This window comes from Peromyscus leucopus, chromosome 7 (assembly GCF_004664715.2).
Source record: "Peromyscus leucopus breed LL Stock chromosome 7, UCI_PerLeu_2.1, whole genome shotgun sequence".
NCBI lineage: Eukaryota > Metazoa > Chordata > Mammalia > Rodentia > Cricetidae > Peromyscus > Peromyscus leucopus.
In genome coordinates this window covers 36,689,093-36,703,221 of record NC_051069.1, presented here as the reverse complement: position 1 = coordinate 36,703,221, position 14,129 = coordinate 36,689,093, and the positions used below count along the sequence as shown (strand labels likewise).

The window sequence follows — 14,129 nt, the reverse complement described above, 5'->3', positions numbered from 1 at the left end:
CTGAGGAGATCCAGTAAGAATGTGAACAGATCCCTGCCATGGGATGGGTTCTTGGTCTGAACAAAAAATGAAAACTAAGGCAGACAAGGCAGCTGGGCACTGGCCTCCATCTCTGTGCTTCCTGACTATGAACACAATGTGACTAACTTCCTCCCACTTCCGCCACCAAGCCTGTCCTCCCAGGAAGGACTGTACCCCCTACACTGTAAGCCAAAGTAAACCCTTCCTTCCTAAAGTTGCTTTCGTCTGGTGTTTGGTATCATGACAAGATCGAAGAGACACGCCGGGCGTTGGTGGCGCACGCCTTTAATCCCAGCACTCGGGAGGCAGAGCCAGGCGGATCTCTGTGAGTTCGAGGCCAGCCTGGGCTACCAAGTGAGCTCCAGGAAAGGCGCAAAGCTACACAGAGAAACCCTGTCTCGAAAAACCAAAAAAAAAAAAAGATAGAAGAGACAGAAAAGTAACTGAATCGAGTTTCTACAAGAAGGCAAAAACTCAAATTATACCACTTCAGTTGGGGATTGTCTTATACTCTGAAATGTTTGCAGAAGTTGTTCCCACAATCACAACAAATTTATAGCAATCTAGCTATCCTTCAAATAGGAAATGGATAAATTGTGTAGTGATCACATAATAAAATACTATTAAGCAATAATGAAAAGTACCCATGAATGCAGTAAGATACATTAATCTAAATGGCATTCTGGAGGTGATACAAATACTCTGAATCTCAGTTGTGGTGGTTGGAGAAGGTATATTTGCTAAATTATAAAAATTTCTTTAAAAAAAAACAAAAATGTCACTGCATATAAATAATACTGAAATTAACTGATTTTATTTTTATTACAGTGTGTGCGTGTGTGTGTGTGTGTGTGTGTGTGTGTGTGTGTGTGTGTACCACACTGCAATGGTCATTATGTGGAGGTCAGAGAAAAAAATCTATACTCACCTTCATCAGGCTTGGCAGCCTGGAGCTTTACATACTAAGCCATCCCATCAGCCACCTGATTATCTAATTTTAAAATCTGAAAGCTAATGAGATGGCTCAGAGTACAAGGGCACTGACTGCCAAGCCTGACCACTGAGTTCAATTTTCAGAACCAGCATGGTGGAAAGAAAATATGACTCTTACAAGTTGATTCTAACATCTGTACACAAGCCATTGTGTGTAAACATCAACCCAAACACACAAAATGAATAAATAAAAATAAATAAATAAATAGACGTGAAAATTTTTACATTGAAAATATTCTGAACAGCTGGCTATACAGAACTAGTAAAATAAATTTCATGAAGCGTATATTACACAGCACCCAACAGCATATGATAATATACATGTAGACAGAAAAAGCATCTACAATACATGATGTAGAAAGCAGGATGAGAGCTCCAGATATAGTCAGTAGAAAATGCTTTCTGGCATGCTCCACGGCCATGACTCAATGAACAACACTGAAAAAATAAAAGCTATAATGATTTTAATATTTTAATTTTATGTAACTTTTTATATTTCAATACATACAAACACATATCATGACCTATTCAAAATTCTAAAAGCTTTTAGTTTGTGATGTCTGATCCTAGTCACTTGATGGTACAAAGGATGTCTAACAGATTCATCAAGCACAAGTCTGAGTGTGCCTGTGAGACCACTTGCAGAGATGTTTGGGGTAGACATCTTTGGCCTAACCATTGGTTTAAGCTGCTAACCCATTTGAAATTTGAATGGATTATCAAGACAAGTATGCCCTGGTTGGAGGAAGTAGAACATTGTTGTGGTATCAACAGCTGGTGTCAAGTACATGCAGGTGTCAGGGCTTGAGCGGCGAGGCTGCAGGAGCACAGGGAAGGGGTGAGGGCTCACTTAAAGTAGAGAAGTGTAAAGCCTCAGGTTTACAGGCTATTGCAGTAAGACTTGTCATTGCAACAGTTCATTTTCATTGTCTTATTTCCATTCTCAACAATCCCATTGAAGCAAATGTTAGCACATCTCTGGACTCCAAACTTGACTTTGCCATCTGGAGAGAAAGAAGGGCAGGAGGCAAAATAGAAATATTAGTGGAAGAGCCAAAGTCTCAGTAAATGAGAGCCAGGCTCCTAGATGAAAGGTACATCTACCACACAGACATAACGGAGGTGGCCTCTCTGTGGCCATCATCCCTCAACTCCTAATATAACCCACAGGTAGAACTTCATTCCCAAAGTGCTGAATGGAATTTTAGAATCCAGTTCCTATCATGCCAGAGTGTGTTCACCCAGAAAGGCCCTGAAAATCACCCAGACACCTTTCAAAAATATTTTAATTCATAATCTGTTTGTTGATCTGACCAACAGGCAGTGGCAGCCATTACCAGAAGCAAAGGGCCTTTCCCTTTCCCTATTCCTATAGGCAAATGTATCCTCCTTCAGTCTCTGAGTTTGCCAAGAGCATTCTGGAGATGGATTCATCACTGTAGGGCAAACAAGATGGTCCCTGGAGCTCCCAGACGTTACATACCTTCGAGCACTAGAAGTGAGGCGCACTTCTCACCAGGGTTAGCCTTACAGCAACCTTCTTCTTTCTCACAAATCCTCTCAGAATTGAGCCTAGCACACTTGAAACATGTCAAAGCTGAAAAGACAAAAGTGAGCGTTAGGGGCTCATTCAGGGCCCAGCCTTAACCATCAATGGTAGCTGAGCCTGTGGCTCTTGGTTATTGAGAAATAAACAATAGCCAGAGAAAGAGCTGGCTGTGTGCTGAGCTAACTCCTTCAGGAAGGGTCATGACCATGAACTCTGCAAAGGGAAAGCTGGAGGAGAGTTGGAAGGTTCCCCAGCCCCATATCCTGAGAATGGACCAGACTGGTAATGGGATCCAGAAAGCCAGCTCATGCACCAGGGATAGATCCTGATTCCACTGCCCCAGGGGCCCCTCAAACAGACCCAGCTACACAACTACTTCTCTATGTAGAGGGTCTAGTTCGATTCCATGCAGGTTCCACAGCTGGTGGTCTGAAGTTCGTGAGTTCCTATGAGCTTGGTTCAGTTGTTTCTGTAGATTTTCCCCATCATGATCTTGACCCCCTACCCCTTGCTCATATAATCCCTCTTCCCACTCTCTCTTTGACTGGACTACTCCCAGAGCTCAGCCTGGTGTTTCTTTGTGGATCTCTGCATCTACTTCCATCAGTTACTGGATGAAGACTCCCTGTCTGGAGAGGTCAGACTTTGGTCTCTTTCTGCCTCCTGTCTCTTTATGCTATCTCAGAAATATAACACTGTGTGGTGGGTTAGGCACCCCACATCAGAGCTTTGATTTTTCATCCTGATAACCTGGTCCATTCTAGCATGCCTCAGAGGCGGGTCCATCCAAGGGATCACAATAAAACCTAACAAATGGCAAAGTCCCAGAGCGTAAGTCAGGAGGTAATAACTGTACAACCTTGTGGGAACAATAAGAGACAAAGTTAACGAGGAAAATATTTTACATCAAGATTGAGTTAAGTTTTGTTTAGTGGCTTTAAATGCAATTGTAGGACTGGCTATATCATGTGCCAGAGATCTTGGAAGGATAAGAGGTAACTGCAATTAGCTGTTTGTTTAATCAGACTTCTGCGTAAGGAACAAGCACCTGGAAGCTTTGTAAAGAAGTCAGTTAAAGTCAGTATCTTAGTCAGGGTTTCTATTGCTGTGATAAAATACCATGACCAAAAGCAAGTTGGGGTAAAAGGCTTACACTTCCACATAGTAGACCATCATTGAAGAAAGTTGAACAGGAACTCAAATAGAGCAGGAACCTGGGGGCAGGAGCTGATGCAGAAGCCATGGAGGGGTGCTGCATACTAGCTTGCTCCCCATGGCTTGCTCAGCCTGCTTACTTATAGAACCTAGGACCAGAAGCCCAGAAGTGGCATGGCCCCACAATGGGCTGAACTCTCCCCCATTAATCACTGATTAGGAAAATGTCCTAGAGGCTTGCCTCTAGCTCAGTCTTTCAGGGGATGTTTCTCAGTTGAGGTCCCCTCCACTCTGATAACTCTAATTTGTATGAAGTTGGCATAAAACTAGCCGTCATAGTGAGAATCTAGTTGATAATTTAAAATAGAATTCTATTGAGTCACTTTATAGGATTGCCTAGGAAAATATCCAAAGACACTGTTTGGATATTCTGGATAAGTTTCAAAAACTGTGAGTTTGGTGGCAGAGTATCTGACAGCCTTTTTTAATTGGGGAACATGGGGGTAGGGGTTAGAATATGCGCCCTGGAATTAGCTTTTCTAAGAGAATTGAAAGTCAAGATAAAGAGCATATCTAACTGAACTAGCATGCCCATCCCATACCAATCAGTGGTGTAATGAGGGCTTTTAAGTGCCAGCCTCAAAAACCTTCTTTTCAGGGTTCTAAAATATGCTACAACAAGCGAGGAAGAACTAATATCTGAGGGTGAGGCAATGAATTTGCTCACGCCATGTGCTTTCTACCCATGTCTCTTTATTGTTCTGAATTCAGTTCTCTCCTGTTGTTCTCTTTTTGTTTTGACTGGAGTCTCTGAAGTTTCCAGTTTTTATACATATACAATCAGAAATTATATATGTATACAATCAGGTAAGAACTGCACAAGATGATAACTGTCAGGCTTTCTTTATGACTCAAGGTGGGAGAAGTTTGCAGGAAAATATTGGGAACTAGAAAAAATCATCCTGAGTGAGGTAACCCAGACTCAGAAAGACAAACATGGTATGTACTCTCTCATAAGTGCATACTAAATGTAAAGCAAAGGATAACCAGACTGCAACTCACAACTCCAGGGAGGCAACCTAGTAAAGAGGACCCTACGAAAGACACAGGGATTGCTCAATGACAAAGAAATGGATGAGAAATGGATGAGATCTACATGAGCAAACTGGATGTGACGGGGGGGGGGCTGGTAATGGAGGGCAGGGTTGGGGGAAAGAGAGCTTAGGGGAGTGGGAGGTCCCAGCTGGATCAGGAACAGAGTGGGAAAACAAGGAAAGAGATACCATGATAAATGAAGACCCCATGGGGATAGGAAGAAGCAGAGTGCTAGAGAGGGTCCCAGAAATCCACAAAGATACCTCCACAATAGACTGGTCAAGAGGGTGCCTGAGTTGACCTACTCTGGTGATCAGATGGCCAAACATCCTAACTGTCATGATAGAACTCTCATCCAGTGACTGATGGAAGCAGATGCAGAGATCCACCACAGCATACTATACCTGGAGCCCCAGGTAGAGCTCCAGGAGTACAATGGGGGGGAGGGAGAGAGAGAAAGAGGAGGGATTATATGAGCAAGAGATATTGAGACCATGATTGGAAAAAGCACAGGGACAAATAGCCAAACTAGTGGGAACACATGAACTATGAACCAATTACTGAGGAGCCCCCATGAACTGAATCAGGCCCTCTGGATAAGTGAGACAGTTGATTAGCTTGAACTGTTTGGGAGGCCCCCAGGCAGTAGGACCAGGACCTGTCCTCAGTGCATGAGCAGGCTTTTTGGAACCTGGGGCCTATGCTGAGACATTTTGCTCAGCCTTGGTGTAGGGAGGAGGGGACTGGACCTGCCTCAACTGAATCTACCAGGCTGAGCTGAATCCCCAGGGGAGACCTTGCCTTGGAGGAGGTGGGAATGCGGGTGGATTGTGGGGGGCGGGGGGGGTGCTGGGGGATGGGAAGAGGGAGGATAGGGGAATCTGTGGCTGATATGTAAAATTAAATTAATTATAAAATTTAAAAAAGCATCAATGAACTCTTAAAGGGAACAGGGTCAAATGAGAGGGAGAGAGACCTTAAACTAATAGGGAAGTCTAAGAAATGGGGGCCAGGGGAAATTAGTGTGTAATACTACATCCTGAAGCATGGGTAGACAATAAGCTAATCAATAGACCAAGGTGAAAGTAAGTGCGAAGAGTTAAGAATTAATGGAGGTTAGTTTGGGTCAGCATCTTCTTGTCTGCTGGCAGAGTGAAACCAGGACATGCTTCTTCCCTATCTATCTGAGTGGCTGTGAATCAACAGTTTCAGACATGTAGTAATTCTATGTCCTTGAATGTCAGTGAATGTCTCAAATGAGATTCTTTTACCTGGACACTAACACTGACCAAACACCTCCAATAAAGCTAATTCAGGAGGACTCAGGAACATGGAGATGAGGAAAATAGTTGCAGCTACAGGGGGCTATGTGGATCTGCAATGCCTCCTTCCTGGCCATTTTTCCCCAAGACCGACAGACAATCTTGGTAAACAGGCTGTCCGAACAGTCTTTCCTTTCTGTGCTGACTGATAAGGGCTGAGCCGGATCAACTGTAATCTCGCAGGAATCCTTTAATAAAACTGAGGCATTCTATCACACAGGACTGCACAAATTCATGCTTTCGTTGTCTTTATCTTGTCAATGACCTTCCTTCCCCACTCCAATCCAAATTTAGGCCCATTCACATTTAAGCTTGAGGAATTGAGGATGCTTGAATATTCGAGAGAATAGAAGTGAAGGAAGATGGAGAGGCTGGGGAAGAGAGCAGGGTGGCAAGGAGCAGGAGGAAGAGCACCAGGACCATGACAAAGAGAAGGAAAGGGGAGCATCCTTGACTGTGCACAGCAGAGGCAAAGGGACAGGCGAGATGTGGACACAGGAATGAAGCAGAGATCAGTTCCAATGTTAGCCAGGTCCTATTCCTTGCTCCTCATACCCTCTAATGGTCCCTAATCAGTGGCATGTCTGCCTGGCCTGCACCAAACCCTACCATCTGCCAGAGTCTCACCTTGCAGGGAGCTCACCAGCAAGGAGAGGCCCAGCAGGAGCAGCACGATGCGTTTTCCCATTGCAGTGAGATCTTCAGACCAGAGAGCAGCAGGAAACAGGACAGCACTCAGCAAGACAGGCTTATATGATAAGCCTAGGTTGGGAGGGGCACCCAGGATGATCCCAGGAAATGGACTGAGCTTATAGCCAGGGGGAAGCCCAGATACCATGGATTTTTACTGACTTTCTGCTGCTGTAACGCATGGCCTGTAACGCTTTCATTAAGGACAAAATTTAATTCAAGGTAAACCTGTGACTCCATTAATTCTTCCCTTGGTGCTCTCGTGTCTTTTTGGAAAAATTCAGTGTAATCTGATGGCCAGAAGGAAAATGCCCTCAGGTGCTCCTTTTGGGGGAAATATGTTCAGGAAGGAGCTTTGAGCCCTGGTGACCTCTAAAACCCTGACACCAGGCAACCCTGCTCTCCCCTTTGATATGCCAAAGTAAAATAAAGTTCTCTTTATTTTAGTTGTCCTGCAAGGGTAGCCAGAGCATCTGTGTATCTCTCTGTGCTTGGTTTTTGCTCTTCTCTTCCAAGAACTTTGTGTCTTAGCTTTTGCTGGGCTCACCACGACATTTCAAATGGGGATTCATGGCTGTGAGACTCAGTTCTAAGAGCTGGTGGCTGTGAGCCTGGAGGGTGTTCCACCCATGCCCTGACATTCTGTGCAGAAGGAAACCACTTCTCTCAACCTGATACATCCATAAACCTGTGTACATGGAAATGGGATATGTACCTGGATATTTCTTCAGTTGCTCAACAAGACAGGAAAGGCAAAGAGTAAATTCAGGCCTGTCTTCCATGAAGGCCACAGTCATCCTCCTTACATAGGATACAGAGATAGGAAAAGTTAAAGGACTTTGACAGAAGCCTGGGAAGGAAAACCAGCCCTTCATTATGGGTCTGGATCCCTGTCCTGCTGATGAATCAAGAAACTTCAGGCACCATAGGTAAAGTCATAGAGATTACAGATACTCCTTAATACACGTCAAACAGATGTCTGATCAGATGTTAATGTCAACTTGACACACCTTGAAAAAGGGAAACTCAGCTGAAGAATTGCCTGAATCAGATTGGCCTGTGAGCATGACTGTGAGTCATTGCTGCTGTTCTTGTTGGCTAATTGATATCGGAGTGTACAGTCCAATATGGACAGTGTCGACACAAGGCAGAGGAAATCTAGCTAAGCAGAAATGAATGAGCCATCCAGAATGCATTGAGGAGTTGTTTTGTAGGTGTATCTGTTGGGACTGGACTCCATAACTCACTTTGCTTGGTTGTAGTTTTCTGTCTTGAACAGAAGAACTTTTTCTCATGTCTGAAGGCTGAGAAGTACAACATGGACTTTCAGTCAGATTCAGTGACCTGGTGAGGGCATTACCTGGTTCATAAATGACCCTCTTCTGTGTATTAACACATGGGAGAAGAAATAAGGAGTTTCTGGATCTGTATCTTTAACAAGGGGTGAATCTCATTTGTAAGGGCTTTACATTGGGAAAGTATGTACATATAAGGAAAGACATTGTTGGACATCTGAAAAGCTAGTGACCAGTGGAAAATATTCATAGCATAAGTTATTGACAAAGAGGTTAAATGAGAATATGTGAAGAATTTCCTCAACTCAAGTAGTCTCTAGGAATGGGGATAGTAGGACACAGGCTATGGAGGAAACAATGGGAGAGGCAGTCTTTTGGGACTGGGGAAAGGAGAGCAGTAGTGAAGGGGGTGGAGGAAAGAATCAAATACATTATTCCTCCCTTGTGTTATTTCTTGAGACAGTCTCACTAAATAGAACAATCTGTTCTTAATTAAATTCATAAAAATCTTCCTGCCTCTGCCTCTCTAGTGCTGGGGTTTAAGGCAAGTGACACCATGCCTAGGTATCCCTTATGTTGCTTTACTCAGGCCACAGATGTGCAAAAGTAGCCAAGATGCCCCTGAAGTTCTTTGAGTAAGAATGCAATAAGATGCTGGAGCTATTGTAAGGGGATGGTGTAGCAGAAAAGGCACCACTGCACTGGTCATCAGGGGCAGGTGTCGGGTCTGCCATTCACTGTTGGGAGAAACAGTGCCTACCTACAATGCTGACCAGTCTGAACACAGTTGCAGGAAAGATTGGAATGAAGAGAGGAAGAGGAAGAGTGTGAGTGTGTCAGTCAGTGCTGGAGGGATAGAGGGAGAGAAGGAAGGAAATCAGGATCTACAGAAGGGAAGAAGTACTGGGGTGGTGGGAGGCAGAGAGCATCTCTCTAGGCCTAGTTGAACTATCTAACTATCCACATCTGCTGCTGAAGACAAGCATGTGTCAGCCTTGGGCAGTGCTCGAAATGAATAGTATAGAGCTGGGAGGGCACAGCTCTCCTTAGAATAGGGCTCTCCTTATATAGGGCTCTCCTTAGAATACGGCTCTTCTTATATAGGGCTCTCCTTAGAATAAGACTCTTCTTATATAGGGCTCTCCTTAAAATAGGGATCTCTTTATATAGGGCTCTCCTTAGAATACGGCTCTCTTCATATAGAGCTGTCCTTAGAATACGGCTTTCCTTAGAATAGGGATCTCTTTATATAGGGTTCTCCTTAGAATAGGGCTCTTCTTATATAGGGCTCTCCTTAGAATAGGCCAAGAAAGGGCTAGGCCTCTAAAAATTGTTACAGAAAGATTTGTCCTTGCAGCATTTCATTTCCAGTGTCGGATTCCCTAAGGAGGTTTGATTCCGGCACGTGTGAGAATGTTCCTGGAGCCCATATAGTATCCTGCCACCTGGAGAAGAAATAAGGCCAGAGGCAAACATAAGTGTCTGGAGAATCAGTGACTCAGTAAATGAGGAAAGGCAGGCTCCTAGGTGGAAGGTCCATCAGCCCCACTGAGCTGGGCCATCATCCCTCAAGTCCTAATCTGGCTCACAGGGAGGACTTCAATCCCAAAATTGCTGAATGGAGTTGGAGGGTCCAAATCTTGCCTTCCTGAGTATTTCACCTAGAAGTCTCCTGAAATACACCCAGGGAGCCCCCAAAAGCATATTTTTCTCTTAATAGGTTTCATCCTTCAGTAAGAGCCAGCTGCAGTCAGTACAGGAACACTTTTCTTACTTTAACAGGAAAATGCACCCTCCCACAGTCTCTACTTCTATCCCTAGGGATCTAGAGAGGTATGTAGCCCTCCAGGGAAAGCAGAATTCATCATCCTGAGACTTCCTGCCACACAGACCTGCAGAAGCTGTCCAAAGGACACATGTTTGGTCTCACAGGAACCTTTCCAGTACAAACATATTCCCTTACTATTGAACAAGTGCACTGGAAACATGTCAGAGCTGAAAAGGGAAAAGCAAGAGTAAGAGGCTCCTTCAGGACCCAGACTCAAGCGTCAGACAACAGCTGAGTCTGTAGCTTTGACAAATGAATGAAAAGCAACAGCTAGAGAAGGAGCTTGCTGCATAAAGAGTGAGAAGGAAGGGAACTTCTGATGAAGAGGTTGGAGCACGTCCCACCATGATGGGACAGCTCTTCCCAGCATCTCACTGTCTTTATCCCATCAACAGCATGAGCTGGTGGGAATGGGAGTATTGGAATATGAAGGCTAATAGAAGAGGAGAAAAAATACAAGGAACTTGGGGAATGGCATTAGAGGCAGGAGAAGGAAGAGGAAGAGGGCTATAACATAAGCATCCTTCTGATGGGATGTGGGAACATGGGTATTAGTGACACAAAGCTCAACTCCGAAAGAGTCAGATCCTTCCATGGCTCTCATCTCCCCAAAGCACAAGAATCTGTGGCAATCAGAATATCTGGTCACAGGTACCAGCCTCTACCTGCTGCCAGGCCCTTACTTTGCAGGAAGCCCACCAGCAAGGAGACACCCAGCATGGGCAGTAGGGGATGGTTCCCAATGCAGTGAGATCTAGGACCAGAGTAGGACAAAGAAAGCAGGGTCCAGCCCCAATAAGACCCATACTCTGAGCTGGGAAGGGTGACCAGTGGGATTTCAGACCATGGACTTACCATATATCCTGGGAAGAGCCCATACCCTACCTAAGTGGTCTACTTGCCTTGCCTTCCTTACTCAGTTATCCAGGTACTCCCAACTTTCAAATAGGAATTCTTGACCCAATGTGCAGTGATATTATAGTCCTGTCAGGCAAACTGTGATAAATTAAAGATGTGCACCCTGAGCCCTCAATAAAGCTAGAGACAGCTTAGATAGCAGTTATATTCAACGGACCCAATAAAAGATAATAATATAATAATAAAAAGTTTATGATTATTATTCTACTTAAAAAATGGCAAAACGATAGCAAGGAAGTGATTTTATTTTGTTTTTTGAACCTCTTTATCTTAATCTTTGACAATTTTGTGTGTGCATATAATGTATCTTGATCTCATCCACCCCAACTCCTCCTTCCCATTCTCCCAGAAGTCCCTCTGCCAACCCAGGTTGCCACAAATAAACAAAAATGTGAATAAAAATGAAAACACTACATATAAAAATATATAAGCAGAGGTCATAGGAAATGCATAGTATAGGTCAAAATGAAAGACTGATAAACTATTTTTCTTAGATATCAATCACCTGAACTAAAAACTCTAATATACAGAGAACCTCAAATGTCCAAAAACTAACTTTAAGATGGAATAAAGTTGTATGACACACATTGTTTGACTTCAAGAGTTCTAAATATCTACAGTCAGTTAGTGTTTGTAGTCAAAGGACAAAAGGACAACTCTGAAATAAAACTAAGTGAATATGACCACTAGATAATTGCAATGGCAACAAGAAATTTCCAAATTAAGGATGGTGTTTCAAACAAAATTCAATAGGAAAAAGAAACTAAACATTCATAAGCAAAAAAATTAATTAATAAAAGATCATTGACTCACCCTTTAAACCCACTTAGAAATTCACTCAAATGTTTCAAAGACAATTATATAACTTGAAAGTGAAATTTTTGAGGAGTTAATGACTATTGATATTCTTTTTTTTATTTTTTTTTATTTTTTTTAAGTAAATTTATTTTACAACATCATTTAGTTCAACATAATAGCCACAGATTCCCCTGTTCTCCCACTCTCGCCCCCCCCTCCCCCCATCCCACCCCCCATTCCCACCTCCTCTAAATCAAGGTCTCCCCCGAGGACCGGGGTTGACCTGGTAGACTCAGTCCAGCCAGGACCAGTCCCCCCCTCCCAGACCGAGCCAAGTGTCCCTGCATATGTCCCAGGATTCAAACAGCCAACTCATGCAACAAGCCCAGGACCCGGCACCAACACACAGCTGCCTCCCAAACAGATCAAGCCAAATGACTGTCTCACCCATTCAGGGGGCCTGATGACTATTGATATTCTTAATAATTGAATTCAGCAAGTGATTCTAAAATTATACACAAAGTCATTGCCTTATTCCACCCTCTAGAGAAGGGTCTGAAAGTTTCCTATGAAGTTAGTCACATACGTATTAGACATGCAACAATAACTTTCCAAGAGAACTGGAAACATATGCCCCAGGAAGAAATGTAGCTACTCCTTAACTTCGGATGGAGGATGGAGTATATGCCAATAAACCACAGTTAATGCACATAGCCTACCAAACAGCACAGCTGAGCATAGCTTGAGTGTGCCTGAACTACATCCAGCTACAGTCAGGGAAATCACAGAACATAAAGATCATTTGATGTACAGTAACCATGAGACAGATAGTGCAGCTGACTGGGGCCAGAGGCCATCATACCTGCTCTGCCTCCTGAAAGAGTCTCATGGCACTTATTGTCAGAGGGTGATTCCAGGGAGACTTGATGGAGGAGATCCACTCAGAGTGTTGAAACCATCCCATGGACTGGAGTCGCAGTCTAAATAAAATAGGATAAGTGGTGCCAGCTAAGCATTCATCTCTCTTTGCTTCCTGACTGTGGTTATAGTTCAACCAGCTTCTTCACACTCCCATCACCATGCCTTCCCTCTTTGGTGAAGTATTTCCCTAGAACTATAATCCCAAATAAACCCTTCCTTCTTTAAGTTGTATTTGTCAAGTATTTGATCATGGCAATGAGGAAAGTCACAGAGGCTCCCACTGAATGTGAATCAGATTTGCAGAACAGGAAGTAAAAAAAAAGTCAAATTACACCATTGTTATGTTCTGAAACATCTTAGATACAGAAATCTTCATAGAAATGTTTTCACATCATAGAACATTTAATGATACCTGCCCTGGTTAATGTTATGTAGATTGTATACAAACCAGTTATTTGAGAAGAGGGAATCTCAATTTAAAAACATCCCTCCATACTGGTCTGGGGGTATTTTCTTGATTAATGGCTGATATGAGAGGGCCCAGCTGACAATGGCCACTGCCAGGCCACTGGTGGTCCCTATGGTATAAGAAAACAAACAAAGCAAGCAACTGGGACCAAGCACCCGTAAGCAGTGTTCCTCTACAGCTTCTGCTTCAGTTCCTGCCTCCAGATTTCTGCCTTGCTTCAGGTCCTGATCTGACTTCCTCGGAAGTGGACTGTAACCTGGAAGTGTAAGATGCTTGTTGCCATGGTGTTTCATCACAGCAATAGAAACCCTAAGACACCACCCAAATACCCATCAAACAGTAAATGCTTAAACTGTGTTCTAATCATAGGGTACTACCCAGCTGTTAAAAAAAATCCACATAGATGCAGCAACACATATAAATCGAAATAGAACTGGCCTTGCCTAAGAGAAATAATGAAGATACAAAGCATGATCAGTTAATTAGTTCAATGAGAGAGAGCTTACCTGCGATTAACAGTCCCTGCAAGTGACTCTGGTGCCACAAATACACAAGTAAGCAAAGCCCTTTCAACTATCTTGAATGTTACCTCTGTGGTAGAGCAGTTGCCTAGCAAGCATAGAGCCATGTATTTACTCCCTAATATCATAAAAGCAAAGAAAGGGGAGAAAAAGTAGAAGAAAAAAATGAAAAAGAAACAAGGAAAAGCCATTTGTTGTATGATCCAAGGACATAGCAAAATGCAAAGGTAGTGTTTATCAGGGGCTGACATGAGGGTATAATTCCATGACAGCAAAGAAGGGAAGGGATTTCTGGAAATGATGCAAATGTTCTGAATCTTAAGAGTGGTGATTAGGAGACGGTAAATGTCTGCCAAATTACAGAACATGGAACACCTAAAAAAAGGCTAAGTTTACAGCATGTAAATGATACTGCAATTATCTGATTTCATTTTTATTAATCTCTTTATAGCATGTGCATGTGTGTGTGTGTGTCTGTGTGTGTATCGCCACAGGTAGGTGGAAGTGAGGAAAATTGGGGAAGTCAAAGTTCTCCTTCCACCACGTGGTGCTTG

At 43.3% G+C, this 14,129-nt stretch overlaps 1 protein-coding gene and 1 pseudogene across 1 annotated transcript; both read right to left on the bottom strand.

Annotated features, from left to right (window-relative positions):
• Positions 1-1,461: 1,461 nt before the first annotated feature.
• Positions 1,462-6,870, bottom strand: LOC114699756 (secreted seminal-vesicle Ly-6 protein 1-like). Its single transcript, XM_028879027.2, has 3 exons — positions 6,763-6,870; positions 2,498-2,611; positions 1,462-2,018 (listed from the first exon to the last, which is right to left on the bottom strand). The coding sequence occupies exons 1-3, from the start codon at positions 6,821-6,823 to the stop codon at positions 1,894-1,896; spliced, it is 300 nt and encodes a 99-aa protein (XP_028734860.1). The 5' UTR covers positions 6,824-6,870; the 3' UTR covers positions 1,462-1,893.
• A 2,573-nt stretch (positions 6,871-9,443) lies between these two features.
• On the bottom strand, positions 9,444-10,668 carry LOC114699745 (annotated as a pseudogene).
• Between the last annotated feature and the right edge of the window lie 3,461 nt (positions 10,669-14,129).

Bases quoted from the DNA above. Each gene is read 5' to 3' on its own strand.
- LOC114699756 (XM_028879027.2), bottom strand. From the start codon at position 6,823: ATGGGAAAACGCATCGTGCTGCTCCTGCTGGGCCTCTCCTTGCTGGTG. The intron at 2,612-6,762 runs GTGAGACTCTGG...TTGTCTTTTCAG, and splicing joins GCTGGTGAGCTCCCTGCAAG to CTTTGACATGTTTCAAGTGT. The intron at 2,019-2,497 runs GTATGTAACGTC...CTTTCTCTCCAG, and splicing joins CTCACTTCTAGTGCTCGAAG to ATGGCAAAGTCAAGTTTGGA.